Source organism: Ammodytes marinus (genome assembly GCF_949987685.1).
Source record: "Ammodytes marinus genome assembly, chromosome: 6".
Classification (NCBI taxonomy): Eukaryota; Metazoa; Chordata; class Actinopteri; order Uranoscopiformes; family Ammodytidae; genus Ammodytes; species Ammodytes marinus.
In genome coordinates, this window is record NC_137235.1 from 32,051,240 (window position 1) to 32,066,261 (window position 15,022).

The window sequence follows — 15,022 nt, forward strand, 5'->3', positions numbered from 1 at the left end:
GGAAAACATGTTACTCTGTTTCAGAGGGGGGAAATGATTAGCCTGCATAAAATGAAGAAAACTACTCAGGAGAAACTACTAAAATCAGGTTAAGAACTGTCCAAGGCATTATTAAAACCTGGATAGATAGTGGTGAACCGTCATTTTAAAATATCAACAGTAGAACTCCTGGCTATGTTTAATAGTGAAAGTAATTGAGCATTTCCACACGCACAATGCGAAGTGAACATAAGAGATATGGACAATGCAGATGTGTAGCCTTAAGAAAACCACTTATCAGTGGGGCTTATCAGGATAAAATGCTTCAATTTGTCAGGGAGCATACAGATTGGACTCTGGAGCAATGGAAAAAGGTTGTGTGGTCTGATGAGACCTGTTCCAGAGTGATGGGTGCATCAGGGTAAGAAGAGAGGTGGATGAAGTGATGCTCCCATCATGCCTAGTGCCTACTGTACAAGCCTGTGTGGCAGTGTACAGTAGAATCTGGGGTGCTTCACTTGGCCAGGTTCAGCAACCAATAAAGCTTTCTGAAAATGTGTTAGTGGGAATATGTGCTGTACTCCAAACTAAAGATGGTCCAACAACATATTTGAGTCTGTGACATGTGTACATGTTGAACAGTAAGCAGACTTCTAATGTAAATTCGGTATAATTAATGGCCATGTGATGCAAAGCTAAACTAGACAGGATTAGCATGGTTAGCATAACTGTCTGCAGCTGTCAGCATTGCCTCTCTCCAGGGAATCATTTTGTAATAGCTGCCAGAAATACTCTGTATGGGTTTAAGGATCTTTTTAAGTCACTTCCTCAATTATTATGAGGAAGTGCTCAATTTAGAAGGCAAAGTGAACAGACATGTTCTGTCGCTCACTCAGTAACAACAGCTTGTTTTTAGAAGGCTTTGGTGTCAGTTGTACCTCTGAGTGCGTCTCCGTTGGACACATCACACTGTATAAAGGTGCAGTGTCCCTCTCCAAACTCCTTGTCCAGCTGGGCCTTGCATTCTTCACCGCAGCTCTTGTTCAGGTCCACCACGGCCACCTACACACCACACAGACAGAGGGACTTAAGATCCACACATAGAGACAAGCTGAAGAGCCAGGCGCAACACTTTGTTCATGCATCTCTGCAGAACCTAGATCAAAATAAGATGAGATCATGCTTTGGTTGTCATTTTTAACTTTTTGTTCAAATGTTTTATTTCTTTTATTTAAATGTTGCATTTCTGTCCATGTTTTTTTATTTTTTTTTGTGTATTCTATACTTGATGTATTTTAATTTTGACCCTGTGAAGCACCTTGAATGGCCCTGTGTCTGAAATGTGCTATATAAATAAAATTGCCTTGCCTTGCCTTTGGTTAAAGTCTTCTTCTTCTTACTCATTTCTTACTGCAATATACCCTGACAAGTATAAATAGCTGTGGAGACACTCAGTCACTTCCTCACACAGGGACACAAATAGACTCATGTTCTGGTTTGACATACTTTGAGGGAACTTCACAGAAACTAATTTATTTATTTGAAAAAAAACTTTCCTACTTTAAATTTGAAAGGAAAGAGAGTGTCCTGTAAAATGCTTCCTTCACCATCACATTTCAGGAACAATGGCACTTGTATGTTTATAATATTCTTCTAAGAATCCTCTACTGAGAGATAAGCTGACACTAGCTCTATCTGAAATGATGTCTTAAAAACCTTTAGAATAAGAAGGAAAACAGAAAAATAAATCAAAAGTGAAAAGCCAGCGAAGATAAATTGCTTCCCACACTAAATAAGTAACCAATTGAAATCAGCATTAGTGTAGGAGGCAGTTGTATTGCTGTGAATCATTAAAGCGACAGTCCCCTCTGATTGCATTCTACTATGAGTCAAAACAGTGTGTTCATTTGGGTTTGAGCCGTGGAGATAACAGTGAAGTGAGTTGTTCAAGGGTTTGAGCTGATAATGCAAAGTCATGACTTGCAGAAAAAAAAGTGTGTTCAAAAAGAATTTTGAGTTGATTTGTTAATTTATTTATGTATCCTTATACTTGTTGATTGTAACAGAGACATTTGAAAATGGGATAAAAGTGTCAAAATCCAAGATGGTTTAATGTCATACGAAACGTTTACAGCAGCAGTCGTCTGCAATGGCATTCTTAAGTCCCAGTCTACCTCTCAACAATGCAATATAGAAGAAGTGAGGAGAGCAACACCTGAGACACAAATAAAACACATCAAAGCAGTGGCTTGACAGTAGAAAGAAGCGTTTTGCATTACTGACCTTCGCTGAGCTGTTGAGCAGTGAGTGAACCACGGCTCTCCCGATGCCCTGAGCCCCCCCGGTCACCAAGGCAACCTTCCCACTCAGAGACATGATCCAAAGCCTTCTCTCTCTATCTCTCTCTCTCTCTCTCTCTCGCTCTACACTCTGCTCTGTATATGTCTCAGAGAGCTTCTTCTTCTGTGCTCACCTATCTGTGTTCTTCGCTAACACAATCACAGGCTTTTCTCACCAACGTGTGTGAGTGTGTGTGTGTGTGTATATTTTCACTCATTGAGCTGGCCAGTTTTCCCTCCCTTCTTCTTCCCTCCCCCTTTCTCTCTCTCTCTCGCTCTCTCTCTTTCTCTCAGCTTATCAGTCTTTACAAATACTGCATGTGCTGTGTTTGAGTGAGTGTGTGTGTGTGTGTGTGTGTGTGTGTGTGTGTGTGTGTGTGAGAGAGAGCGAGAGCGAGAGAGAGAAAGAGAGAGAGAGAGTGTCAAAGGGTGAAGGATAATAATTACAGGTTTAATCCAGTTTGTTACCTATCCTGTGTGCTTACTTTTCCACACTCTCTTGCTCCTCTTTTCCTCTCAACACTTGAGCTCTTCACACAGGTCACTGTTAATAAAATAATCTGTATTTATTGACTAATCTAAAAAAAAAATAGAAAAAAAACAGTAAAACAAATGTTTATGAAGCTGTCAATCTCACATGATCTCCTCCTCACCAGGTCTATGTAAAGTCAATGGGCTTTCTCCTGTATAATTGCTATTACACAATATGCAACACACTATTCAGTAATACACTGCACCACGGTTCAGGTCTCTGCATGTTGACGTAGGCTACAGCCCTGTACTGAGATGAATGGAAACTGATAGTGGCTAACTGCTGCTACCCAAACCTGTAAAAATACCGGTTTTGGTCCTTTTAAAGTAATGCAAGACCCAATGACATGCAGCAGGGAACCTTTTGTAGCGTTTTTTCTGTGGGCTCCTACGAAATGAATGAACACAGAATACAATTGCAAGTAGTAAAGAGTTTGTATATTAAATGATGTCTTAAAAACCTTTAGAATAAGAAGGAAAACAGAAAAATAAATCAAAAGTGAAAAGCCAGCGAAGATAAATTGCTTCCCACACTAAATAAGTAACCAATTGAAATCAGCATTAGTGTAGGAGGCAGTTGTATTGGTGTGAATCATTAAAGCGACAGTCCCCTCTGATTGCATTCTACTATGAGTCAAAACAGTGTGTTCAAAGAGCATTTGGGTTTGAGCCGTGGAGATAACAGTGAAGTGAGTTGTACAAGGGTTTGAGCTGATAATGCAAAGTCGTGACTTGCAGAAAATTGATTTGTTAATTTATTTATGTATCCTTATACTTGTTGATTGTAACAGAGACATTTGAAAATGGGATAAAAGTGTCAAAATCCAAGATGGTTTAATGTCATACGAAACGTTTACAGCAGCAGTCGTCTGCAATGGCATTCTTAAGTCCCAGTCTACCTCTCAACAATGCAATATAGAAGAAGTGAGGAGAGCAACACCTGAGACACAAATAAAACACATCAAAGCAGTGGCTTGACAGTAGAAAGAAGCGTTTTGCATTACTGACCTTCGCTGAGCTGTTGAGCAGTGAGTGAACCACGGCTCTCCCGATGCCCTGAGCCCCCCCGGTCACCAAGGCAACCTTCCCACTCAGAGACATGATCCAAAGCCTTCTCTCTCTATCTCTCTCTCTCTCTCGCTCTACACTCTGCTCTGTATATGTCTCAGAGAGCTTCTTCTTAATTAATTAACAGCACTAATATTTAAACACCCCCCCCCCCCCACACACACACACACACTTCCCTCCTTACACACTCCCTTCCCTGCTCTTGAGGAAACCAATGTAGAGATGTCACCTTTCAGGTTCCTGGTATCTACCATGACCGGTAACAAAGGCCCTTTGATGAAAGATTTAAAGAATCTCGGTGGTGTTTCAACGCCGACCCTACCCTTACTGGTAGGGCGGGGTTTAGGCTGGAATGCGATAGCCGCCGCCAGAATATGGGTCAAACCAGGGGTCACCAACCTTTTTGAACCTGAGGGCTACTTCATGGGTACTGAGTCATACAAAGGGCACCCAGTTTGATTCACTCTTCTGAAATAACAAATTTGCTCAGTTTGCCTTTAGTTATATATTATTATTAATGATTAATGATACTCATCTATGTGAAGACACTGATCATGTTAAGGATTTCTCACAATAATTATCAGCAATGACTTAAAGGTGGGAAACAGATTATTATGCTATTTTTAGATCAGGCCTGCGGGCGCCTCATATGGTCCTTGCGGGCTACCTGGTGCCCACGGCCGCGGCTGGCCCATAGAGGGCGCTAGGGCGCCGCCCCCCCTCCTCCCCCCAAAAAAAAGAAAATCGTTTTTTTTGTGTGTGTTAATTTGAGGCAACTAAACTATTTAATTTTACTTAAGAATGCACACTGAATTTATATTCTGGCACTGTATTTACATTTCATAGCGAAATTCAAGCTCTAAACTGACTCATTTGGCTTCTACGGGCGCCAGTTCACGGCGCCCCAAACTCTCGTTCACTCAGAGTGGCCCTATCAATTTCTATTACCATTCAGTTTTAACGGAGGGTTTGGGGCGCTAGGCATTGGCGCCCAGTAACTGGTTACCTGGCAACAATAACACCAACGTTCGGATCTACTCGGTTGCACGCGACGTCGCGTGCAGTGTTGCCAACTTAGCGATGTCGTCGCTATATTTAGCGACTTTTCAACCCCCCTGGCGACTTTTTTTTCCAAAACAGCGACAACTCTAGCTTTTTTTCTGGTGTTATTTGGTGACTTTTTCGCCAAGGCAAGTATCACTTTTAAGTCTTCTCAACGAGCAGCGGGAGACTCCCCGGCCCCTCCCCGTCACAGAGCACTGACAGGCGGCCCGGTCCTCGCGCAGCAGTCCCTCCCAGCTGCGGTCAGAGCAGGAGATACACACCTCTCTGCTCGTGGTCCGTTAGCGTCCCTATTAGCAGTTGTAGTAGCAGCTCTTCTACAGTCTACGAGTAGTGCAAAATATTATGCAGTGCTTTTTTAAACTTTGAGCATGTATGATTACTGCTAGACTTACCATTATCACGTTGGTTGTTTATGCGATTGACACGTTTATAACACTAGAACCTCACCTATTGCCTACACTCTAAAAAGTATATTTTTGAAAAGTTGAAGTAACGCACTTTTTTGAATAAGTCTGACTCAGTTTTCTGCTTTAGTGATGGCAATGTACTTTTGTGGATTACATCAAATTGAAATTGTACTTTACTACATTGACCTGACATTGACTTGATTTTCTTATGCAAATTAAAGCGATTCAATTAGGTTTTCCTGTCTAACGCCCCCTTTCCCACAATGACGTATACTGGTCTAAACCTTTGTTATGTTGCTATTTGCACCCTCAGTGAAGGGGATGTTTCATTCCATTACGTCACTATGCATTTTGTTTTAATAAAATATCTCTTTGTGAACTAACCGTGATTTTGTTGGTTATAACAGAACGGTTTGAGGAACTCTTAAGCCAGATCCCTAGTTCAACTCAGGAGACAAATTACAAAAGAAATGAATCATTCCATTGAACTTGATATATTGTAACAAGTGTGTTGAAGTAACAAACAGAAGCTGCTGTCTATGTTTAGAATTTTAACAAATAGGGGACATAGTAAACTTATATAGGGTTGAAACACATCTGCCCAATGAAATATAACATCCCCTTCGCTCACGGTGCAAACAGCAACATAACAAACATTTAGTCAAGGTTGCCTTAATTCAATTAAGTTGGTGCAACTATTTTCTTTTAGGTTCTACAGAAGCAATATTTTACTTTAGGATTAAACAAGAAATTGATTCAGAAAACACTGACATTTTAAGTTGTCGTCCCTTAATTATAAGTTGGATTAATGCAAACTTTTGATTTGAAAACAAACAAACTATTAAGTTGATCTGACTTGAAACAATTGTGTAAGTGTAACTTACATTCTTTATTTCAATAAACTTAATTCAATTGTGTGTTACCGGTTGCCCTAATTCAATTAAGTTGGTTCAACTATTTTCTTTTTAGAGTGTATGTTGGCATCATGCATTTAGTGTGCATATTGTATATAGTTCTCTGCAAACCTATGTTTGCATCATGCCTTTAGTGTGCATATTGTAAATAATTCTCTGCAAACCTATGTTGGTATCATGCTTTTAGTGTGCATATTGTATATATATATAGTTCTCTGCAAACCTATGGTGGTGTGACGCACACAAGACATATGGTCACAATTTGTGTTTATGTATTAATTGTATCAGTGATCATAATCACTTGTTTCCCAGCACTTGCTGATGATTTATTTCAACTTTTATTATCTCTTATTCAGTCTTTGAAGGCTTGTACTTCTGGGTGTGATACCGATTAACGCCAGAGAGAGAGAGAGAATGTTAACTTGTGTATAATTCTCAATTGTTATTGATGTATTTGCACTTTTAATCTTCCTGAATTCTACAAGGCAAATAAATTAAGTTAAAACCTAGTTCCCCTGCCCCATTTGTCTTTGTAAGGAAATGTTCTATTTTGTCTTTATTATTTTGTCAGAATGCTTCATTTGTATGAAGGGATCCCCCCAGACCTCTCCTACATGGGTTTGGTTTATAAAATTTCAGCCCCACCTAAAAGAAAATTCACCAGCCGCCACTGCCACGGGCACTGTGTTGGTGACCCCTGGGTCAAACTATCGGGCTGTGGAACAACTGTGGTCAAGCCAGCGGTCTCTCGTTTTTTGCTTGGTTAAACCAGCCGCTTCTTTATTTATTCCTACCGTGTTGTGAGCGTATTGTGCCGGTAAATGCATAGAGACGGCTCGGTGCAAGCCGACAGAGACAGTGAGCGAACAGCGCTGGCTGCGGCAGCTACGTGACATCGTAGCAGTGGGACACAGTGTAGCCAACTGATTAATTTAAAGACGAGGAAAAACACCACACAATAAACATTTTTCACCAAAACACAAGACTCTCTTTACTCTTGCTGAGGTGACTACAAACGGCGGAAAGGATTCTTTCGACCAATCAACGGACGGGAGTGTGCAGCTCCACCTTTTCGGCACCCATTCAGGTGGCTGGTACCCCAATGGAGGAGTACCAACAATGGGAACGGCTTAGAGCGGTTAGGCTTGCTTATATCCCTACCCAACTTTTTGCAAATGGAAAGCCAAAATGACCGAACCGACCCTCTCTACTCGGTGGAAACGAGGCATTAGAAAAGGGAGATGGTAGGATAGAAGGCAGCTGCAGAGATTATAGATCAATGCGATATGAAAGTTAGTTGCAGAAAATGTGATTGAACAGAGCAAAACTAAATAAATATATAATTGTTAAATGGACTGCACTTATATAGGCCTCCTGCTCTTTTCCAACGTGCTTTAGCTTTAGTTTGTCTCATTCACGCACGCACGCACGCACGCACGCACGCACGCACGCACGCACACACTCACACACTCACACACACACACGTGTCCATCGATTTCGATGATGTCGTCCACTTTAAACCTTTTTGTAAATATTTTAAATAAACAAAAACATACTTTCTCACTTACTTACTTGTTCCCTATCCTACTACATGGCTACCACAACCCAAACAGCACAGCCACCTTCTCGACAGACCCAGGCTCCGTACAAGCAAGCTCCAGGTAGTGTCAATGCCGATTCTACCTATTGTATCCTATAATATGGCTAACACAGCTTAAAAACAGCATAGCCACCTTCAACAGACCGAGGCTCCGTACAAGCAAGCTCCAGGTAGTGACAATGCCCATACTACACATTCCCATTGTTCCACATCTTTCTATGAGATTTAATGTGGCTATACATCCCAATCCTAGACATACATAACCTCTAACAAACAGTACAAGTAAATGTGTCAGTAGACACCGAGGGCTCCACAGGAGGTTTCCTCCTGTCCATCCTCTGCTGTCTCCTGGCTGTCCTGTCCTCCTCCAGCCCTAGGGTCCCCTCCTTACACATCTGCGTTGGCTATGACTTAACTGGCCGTACAACACTCTGCGGGGCAGTCGGTCCTGGGGCACTCTCACCACATGTCCAAGCCATCTCAGCTGGTGCTGAGTGACCAGAGCCTCAATACTTCTACAGTTGGTCTTTGCAAAGATTTCAGAATGGGGCACATGATCACGCCAAGTGATGCCAAGGATACGCTGCAGACAGCGCATGTGAAAGTTCTCCAGGGACCTGAGGTGGCGGCTGTAAGTGACCCAAGCCCCACAGCCGTACAGCAGAGTGCTGATACAGACAGCATGGTACACAGACACCTTGGTGTGGAGGTTTAAGTCACTGTTTTGAAAGACCTGGTGTCGCAGTCTACCAAAGGCAGCAGATGCTTGCCTGATGCAGTTCTGGACCTCTTCATCAATGCTGCAGTCATCGGAGAGCATACTCCCCAGGTATTTAAATGACAGAACTACTGATAGCTGTTCATCAGCAACAGTAAGGACAGGCATAGTGGAAGGGGGGCTGACAAATGACCTCTGTTTTGGTGGTGTTGATGGTTAAACCCATCCTGCTGTATGCTCTGGCTGCAGCATTAAGGTCAGACTTCTGGAGAGTTAGCAACAGATGTGCAATCATCTGCATATTGCAGTTCAAGGATCCTTTCATCAAGCAGTTTGGTGATAGCTTGGAATCTCCTGATATTAAAGAGGTTTCCATCCAGTGTGAAGTCTACATGCACACCACTGCTATTCTCAATCTCCTTATGGAGAAGCTGAGTAACACAGAGAAGGAATATGTTAAAGAGCACAGGTGCCAGCACACAGCCCTGCTTGACGCCTGTACGAACAGGGAAAGGAGCGGACTCTTTTCCTCCCATGGTCACTCTAGCAGTCATATCATCATGGAACTGACTGAGGATGTTAACAATTTTTTTGGGACAGCCAAACTTTAGGAGGATGTCCCACAAAAGTTCTCTCCGAACAGAGTCAAATGCTTTGGAGAGGTCGACAAAAGCCATAAAAACATCCTGATGTTGTTCCCGTGCTGTAAAGATCATGTTGGCCGTACTCCTGCTTTCCACATTGTGATTCAGGCAGCATTGACCCTGTGATGTTACTGACCAATCTGTTCAACATCACCTTAGCCAGGACTTTACCAGCAACAGCCAGTAGTGAAATACCCCTACTATTGCCACAGATAGCCTTATCACCCGTGTTCTATGAATAGTGACAATGTTGGCATCTTTCCATTGTTGAGGAGTTTTCTCTTCAGTCCAGACTTCAGTGATATATTGATAAAGAGTTTTCGTACATTGGAATCCTCCCTGCTTAAGGAGCTCAGCTGGGATCTTGTCATTTCCAGGAGACTTGTTGTTCCTGAGGGAACAGATAGCTGACTGAACCTCAGAAAAGCTTGGTGGCTGATTAAGGGTGTCAATTTGGGGGCGATCAGGCAATTCTTCTAAAACGGTGAGGTTCACATCAGACTCCTGATTAAGGAGACAATCAAAATGATCGGCCCACCTCAATAGAATGTCATTTTGATCTTTCAAAAGTGTCAGACCGACTGCTGACTTCAAAGGAGTAATAGAGCGATTTGTTGGGCCATATATTGTTTTTAAAGCATTGTAAAAAATTATGCATGTCATTTATATTGGAATAATACTGAATTTCTTCAGCCTTTTTCACCCACCACTCGTTCTTTGTCATCCGAGTGGTCCTCTGAACTTCCTGCCTTGCTTTCTACCATTGCTCCCTTGCAATACTGCAGGATGGATTTCTGAGGGCTTTACGATGCAATCTATGCATATTCTCAATCATGTAATTTATAAATCTCCATTAATACCAAACTAAATATAAATATGTTAAGAATTATGTAAAGACTACAGGACCCTGATCCATCAACGGCCAGCTGTATCCAGTCTGGCGCTATGAGCAAGGCAGCATTAAATAACGTAGGCAAGCCTTTGAGACAAGAAAGTAACAACACACAGTCAGCATAAAGAAGTGGATACCAAGTTTATTTGAATTAAATTATTAACAATTAGAACAATGTAAAATATTCACATCTTATTTTACAAAACAATATTGTGTGTGCTCTCAACTCTGTACAACATAAATCATTGACAATATATGAGGAGTTTGCTTGTGTTTTCAACTTTAAAGATCATTGCAGCTTCATTCTGAGGGAGAACTTACACAAAGGATGTGAGTAATGTGACATTTTAATACAAAAAAAAAAAATTGGTCCAAATACAGAACACAGTCCATCTATAACGTGACTGTGTCCCTTTCATCCAGGGTTCCCAAGACTGATCAGATTTTCCATGGATTTTATTTTACACTGAAGTGGACTAAGACTTGTGCTATGTTCACAATTTAACAAAACTTTATTCACAAATCCACACACTTACACCACATTTGAATCACAATGCAAGTATAAAAACAAAGCAAACATAACAGTTTAAAAACAAAATTCATGGCAAGTAAAAACATTGCAAAATGTTTTTTGGACTACTTAATACATTTTATTTACTAGCTGAATATCCTGTGTGAAAAAACTGACATGGAAATCTAGTGAAGGAACCCATGGTTCTAGTTCATGTGTTCATGTTGTTTTAGGTTGAAAAGCTGTAGCACTCGGTCGTGAGCCAATTAGCACATAAGTCATCATTCCTTAGTGAAAGCAGCTAAGGAAAGGAAGGCATGTTAACATAGAAAACTATTTGAAGATCACTCTCTTCTGGTTTATCAACTTACTCTTCCCAACAGTGGCAAAAAGTACACATCAAACTCACCATTATCAGCCCATACAGTTGAATGACTATAACAATCGTACTTTTCTCATCTTAAAATCTTTTTGTAAAAATGTCATAATCTTTGACTTACCATAGAAATATACATATAGTATAGCATACTAGTTTTTCGACTGTGTGACACAGAGGTGAAAAACAGTGAAGTACACTCATCCAGATGTACTTTTACTGACTAAAGTCTAAACTGATTCTCAACAGCATTGCAGAGGGGGATTTCTGATTGTGAGGATGTAAAAAAGGCTGGCACCAACTGCTAGGGATGGGAATTGATAAGAATTTAACGATTCCGATTCCGCTTATCAATCCGATTCCTTATCGATTCTCTTATCGATTCTCATTGGGTGAAAGACTATGTACAAATTAGTTTGTTTGTATTAACTCTCTTTAATATCTGATCAGAAGTGTGTCTAGTCTGTGCCTTGAACGATTATCAAGAGTAGGCTACTTTAGGATTAGGAAATTGTCAATTTTCACATTAATTGGTCCAAACAAAAAAAAAAGGTTTTGTTTTTAAGCCCAAATGCCCGTACTCTGAAAGGGCAACGTGATGATGTCACTACGTTAACGCCTCAGGTCAAACCGTCAAGTTGTACGTTGTTGTTTAACTGACTGCACAGTAGTCAGTCATGTAGGCTATTCAAGAAGAGAATAAATACGCCATAAAGGCTAAAAGAGAATGTATCGCTTTGCTTGTTCTTCACCACGCCAGCGACGAGGAGTCACCGCTCCATCTCAGCTTTACACTGTTCTTATGTGCAGCGCGCTGTTTATTAATATAATGGCCCGTTATCAGACATACGTAGCGGATGGTTTTATACACATCGATCGCTCCATCAAGTAATCCAAGGCAGATCTTTTTGTATCGGGCAGAGAGCGTTATAGACTATAACTGTAAACAAAATGTTGTTGTTTTGGTACAATGACAAAATAAAGTATCTTGAAACTCTTGACCTACTTCACCGGTGGGAATATGGAGGTGTATTGAATTCTGAGATCCTATTTAGTATAAATGTGCAAACATTTTTTAAATTGGTTCATCCTAGCCTGAGAAAAGGCAGAAAGAGGGTTTTATGGTCTCACTGTCTAACCCTACATTTTCCTTACTGTGACATCACGTAAGGGCTAAGATTAACAGGACAGCTGGGCCAAGGGAAGACTGAGGGAAGACAGAGGGAAGAAAAACCTAATTCATTATATTATAATAGTGATTTTATAATGATGAAGTAATGAAGTGAAGTATTCCTTTAAGCAGGCATGTTAACGATTCCAAGGAATTGGTTGACTGCCGATTGGCACCAGTTCTAAACAAGAACTCGATTCCCATCCCTACTAACTGCTGTGACAAAAGTCATTACACAGCTCAGAATACAAAAGCACATGGTTGTTTAAGTTCCTCTGGTTGAGAAGACCTTCTGGCCTTTTTGTGGAGCAATGTCTGCTAACCTTAACCTTAACCCAGAGCCAGAGCCAGGAGTGAACACCTTTACACCAACACATTTCATTTAGGATTTCAAGATGTCAAGTGCAACCTTTACCTGTAAGACCCTGGCTACTATGAACTAGAGCAGTTTAATTACATCTGTCTACATCTATCAGTCGAGTCTCATGGATTGTGACAGAACTGTTCATAACAGAAGCCCATTTTGGAATTGAAAAGATCAGACTCCATGTGGAAATGTGTTTTCACACTGTCATGAACATGTACAGTATCTCACAAAAGTGAGTACACCCCTAACATTTCTTCAAATATTTCATTATATCTTTCCATGCGACAACACTGAATAAATGACACTTTGATACAATGTCAAGTAGTCAGTGTACAGCTTGTATAACAGTGTAAATTTACTGTCCCCTCAAAATAACTCGACACGCAGCCATTAATGTCTAAACTGTTGGCAACAAAAGTGAGTACACCCCTAAGAAAAAATTTCCAAATTGGGCCCAAAGTGTCAATTTTTTGTTTTGCCATCATTATTTTCTAGCGCTGCCTTAACCCTCTTGGGCATGTAGTTCACTAGAGCTTCACAGGTTGCAACTGGAACCCTCTTCTACCCATTCATGACGACATCAAGGAGCTGGTGGATATTAGAGTCCTTGCGCTCCTCCATCTCCCGTTTGAGGATGCCCCAAAGATGCTCAATAGGGTTTAAGACTGTTGACATGCTTGGCCAGTCCATAACCTTTACCCTCAGCTTCTTTAGCAAGCCAGTGGTCGTTCGGAGGTGTGTTTGGGGTCGTTATCATGTTGCAGTACTACCCTGCGGCCCAGTTTATGAAGGGAGGGGATCATGCTCTGCTTCAGTATGTCACAGTACATGTTAGAATTCAATGAACTGTAGATCCCCAGTGCTGGCAGCACTCATGCAGCCCCAGACCATGACACTCCAACCACCATGCTTGACTCTAGGCAAGACACACTTGTCTTTGTACTCCTCACCTGGTTGCCGCTCCACACTCTTAACACCATCTGAACCAAATAAATGTATTTTGGTCTCATCAGACCACAGGACATGGTTGCAGTAATCCATGTCCGTAGTCTGTTTGTCTTCAGCAAACTTTTTGTGGGGTTTCTTGTGCATCATCTTTAGAATAGGCTTCCTTCTGGGATGACAGCCATGCAGACCAGTATGATGCAGAGTGCGGCGTATGGTCTGAGCACTGACAGGTTGACCCCCCACCCCTTCAAGCCCTTCAGCAATGCTGGCAGCACTCATACGTCTATTTTCCAAAGCCAACCTCTGTGTACGACGCTGACCACGTGCACTCAACCTTCGTAAACTGGGCCGCAGGGTGGTATTGCAACATGATAACGACCCCAAACACACCTCCAAGACGACCAGTGGCTTGCTAAAAAAGCTGAGGGTAAAGGTTATGGCCTGGCCAAGCATGTCTCCAGACCTAACCCCTATTGAGCATCTTTGGGGCATCCTCAAACAGAAGGTGGAGGAGCGCAAGGTCTTTAATATCCACCAGCTCTGTGATGCTGTCATAAATGGGTGGAAAAGGGTTCCAGTTGCAACCTGTGAAGCTCTAGTGAACTACATGCCCAAGAGGGTTAAGGCAGTGCTGGAAAATAATGGTGGCCACACAAAATATTTACACTTTGGGCCCAATTTGTAAATTTTTTCTAAGGGGTGTACTCACTTTTGTTGCCAGCAGTTTAGACATTAATGGCTGTGTGTCGAGTTATTTTGAGGGGACAGTAAATTTACACTGTTATACAAGCTGTACACTGACTACTTTACATTGTATCAAAGTGTCATTTCTTCAGTGTTGTCCCATGGAAAGATATAAAGAAAAATTTCAAGAAATGTGAGGGGTGTACTCACTTTTGTGAGATACTGTATAGTGCCAAACAATTATATTTGTCCAGTTCTGCCTACAGTTTGAAAGTAGCCATAAAATGTCCCTCCAATATATCAAGAACCACGCTGGAGTAATGTCGGACTTTAAAAGCAAAGCATAGACCTTGAACAACTCTCAACCATTACCACAAAAATGTAGTTTTCCTTCCAGACAGCTATTGATTTGCATTAATTTAAATACTCTTAAATACATTTAAATCAGCGTTAAACCTGTTTGAGATAGTTGCATTGCTGTTGTGTGGTAATAATCTGCATTAAAACACAAAAGAAACATCAACATTTTCCAAATGCTAAATGACATGGGATATGTCAAGCAAGTGTACAAATACCCCGTCTATTTAGGAACCAATAAGTTCATATAAAAAATAGAAAATAAGTCATCACAGTCTGCTTCTTTTTCCCAGATCCCTAAACACAAACCGGTGTTTATAGTAGGGCTTATCAGGAATCCTGGGAAGGTTTTGAATGTGTTTAGTTTGTTCACAATGGAAACGACGAAAAAAAGTGCAGTACAAAAAAAGTCAATGCACATTGAAAATCTGCTTGATTGGGTTTGCACACA

At 41.2% G+C, this 15,022-nt stretch overlaps 1 protein-coding gene across 1 annotated transcript in view; it reads right to left on the reverse strand.

Annotated features, from left to right (window-relative positions):
* Positions 1 to 2,521, reverse strand: part of hpgd (15-hydroxyprostaglandin dehydrogenase) — a 29,652-nt gene extending 27,131 nt beyond the window's left edge. The window contains exons 1-2 of the mRNA XM_080029731.1: positions 2,263 to 2,521; positions 918 to 1,041 (exon numbers count right to left, since the gene is read on the reverse strand). Of these exons, the coding sequence (XP_079885857.1) occupies positions 918 to 1,041; positions 2,263 to 2,355 (217 nt within the window). The 5' untranslated portion in view covers positions 2,356 to 2,521. The remainder of the gene's footprint in view (positions 1 to 917; positions 1,042 to 2,262) is intronic.
* Between the last annotated feature and the right edge of the window lie 12,501 nt (positions 2,522 to 15,022).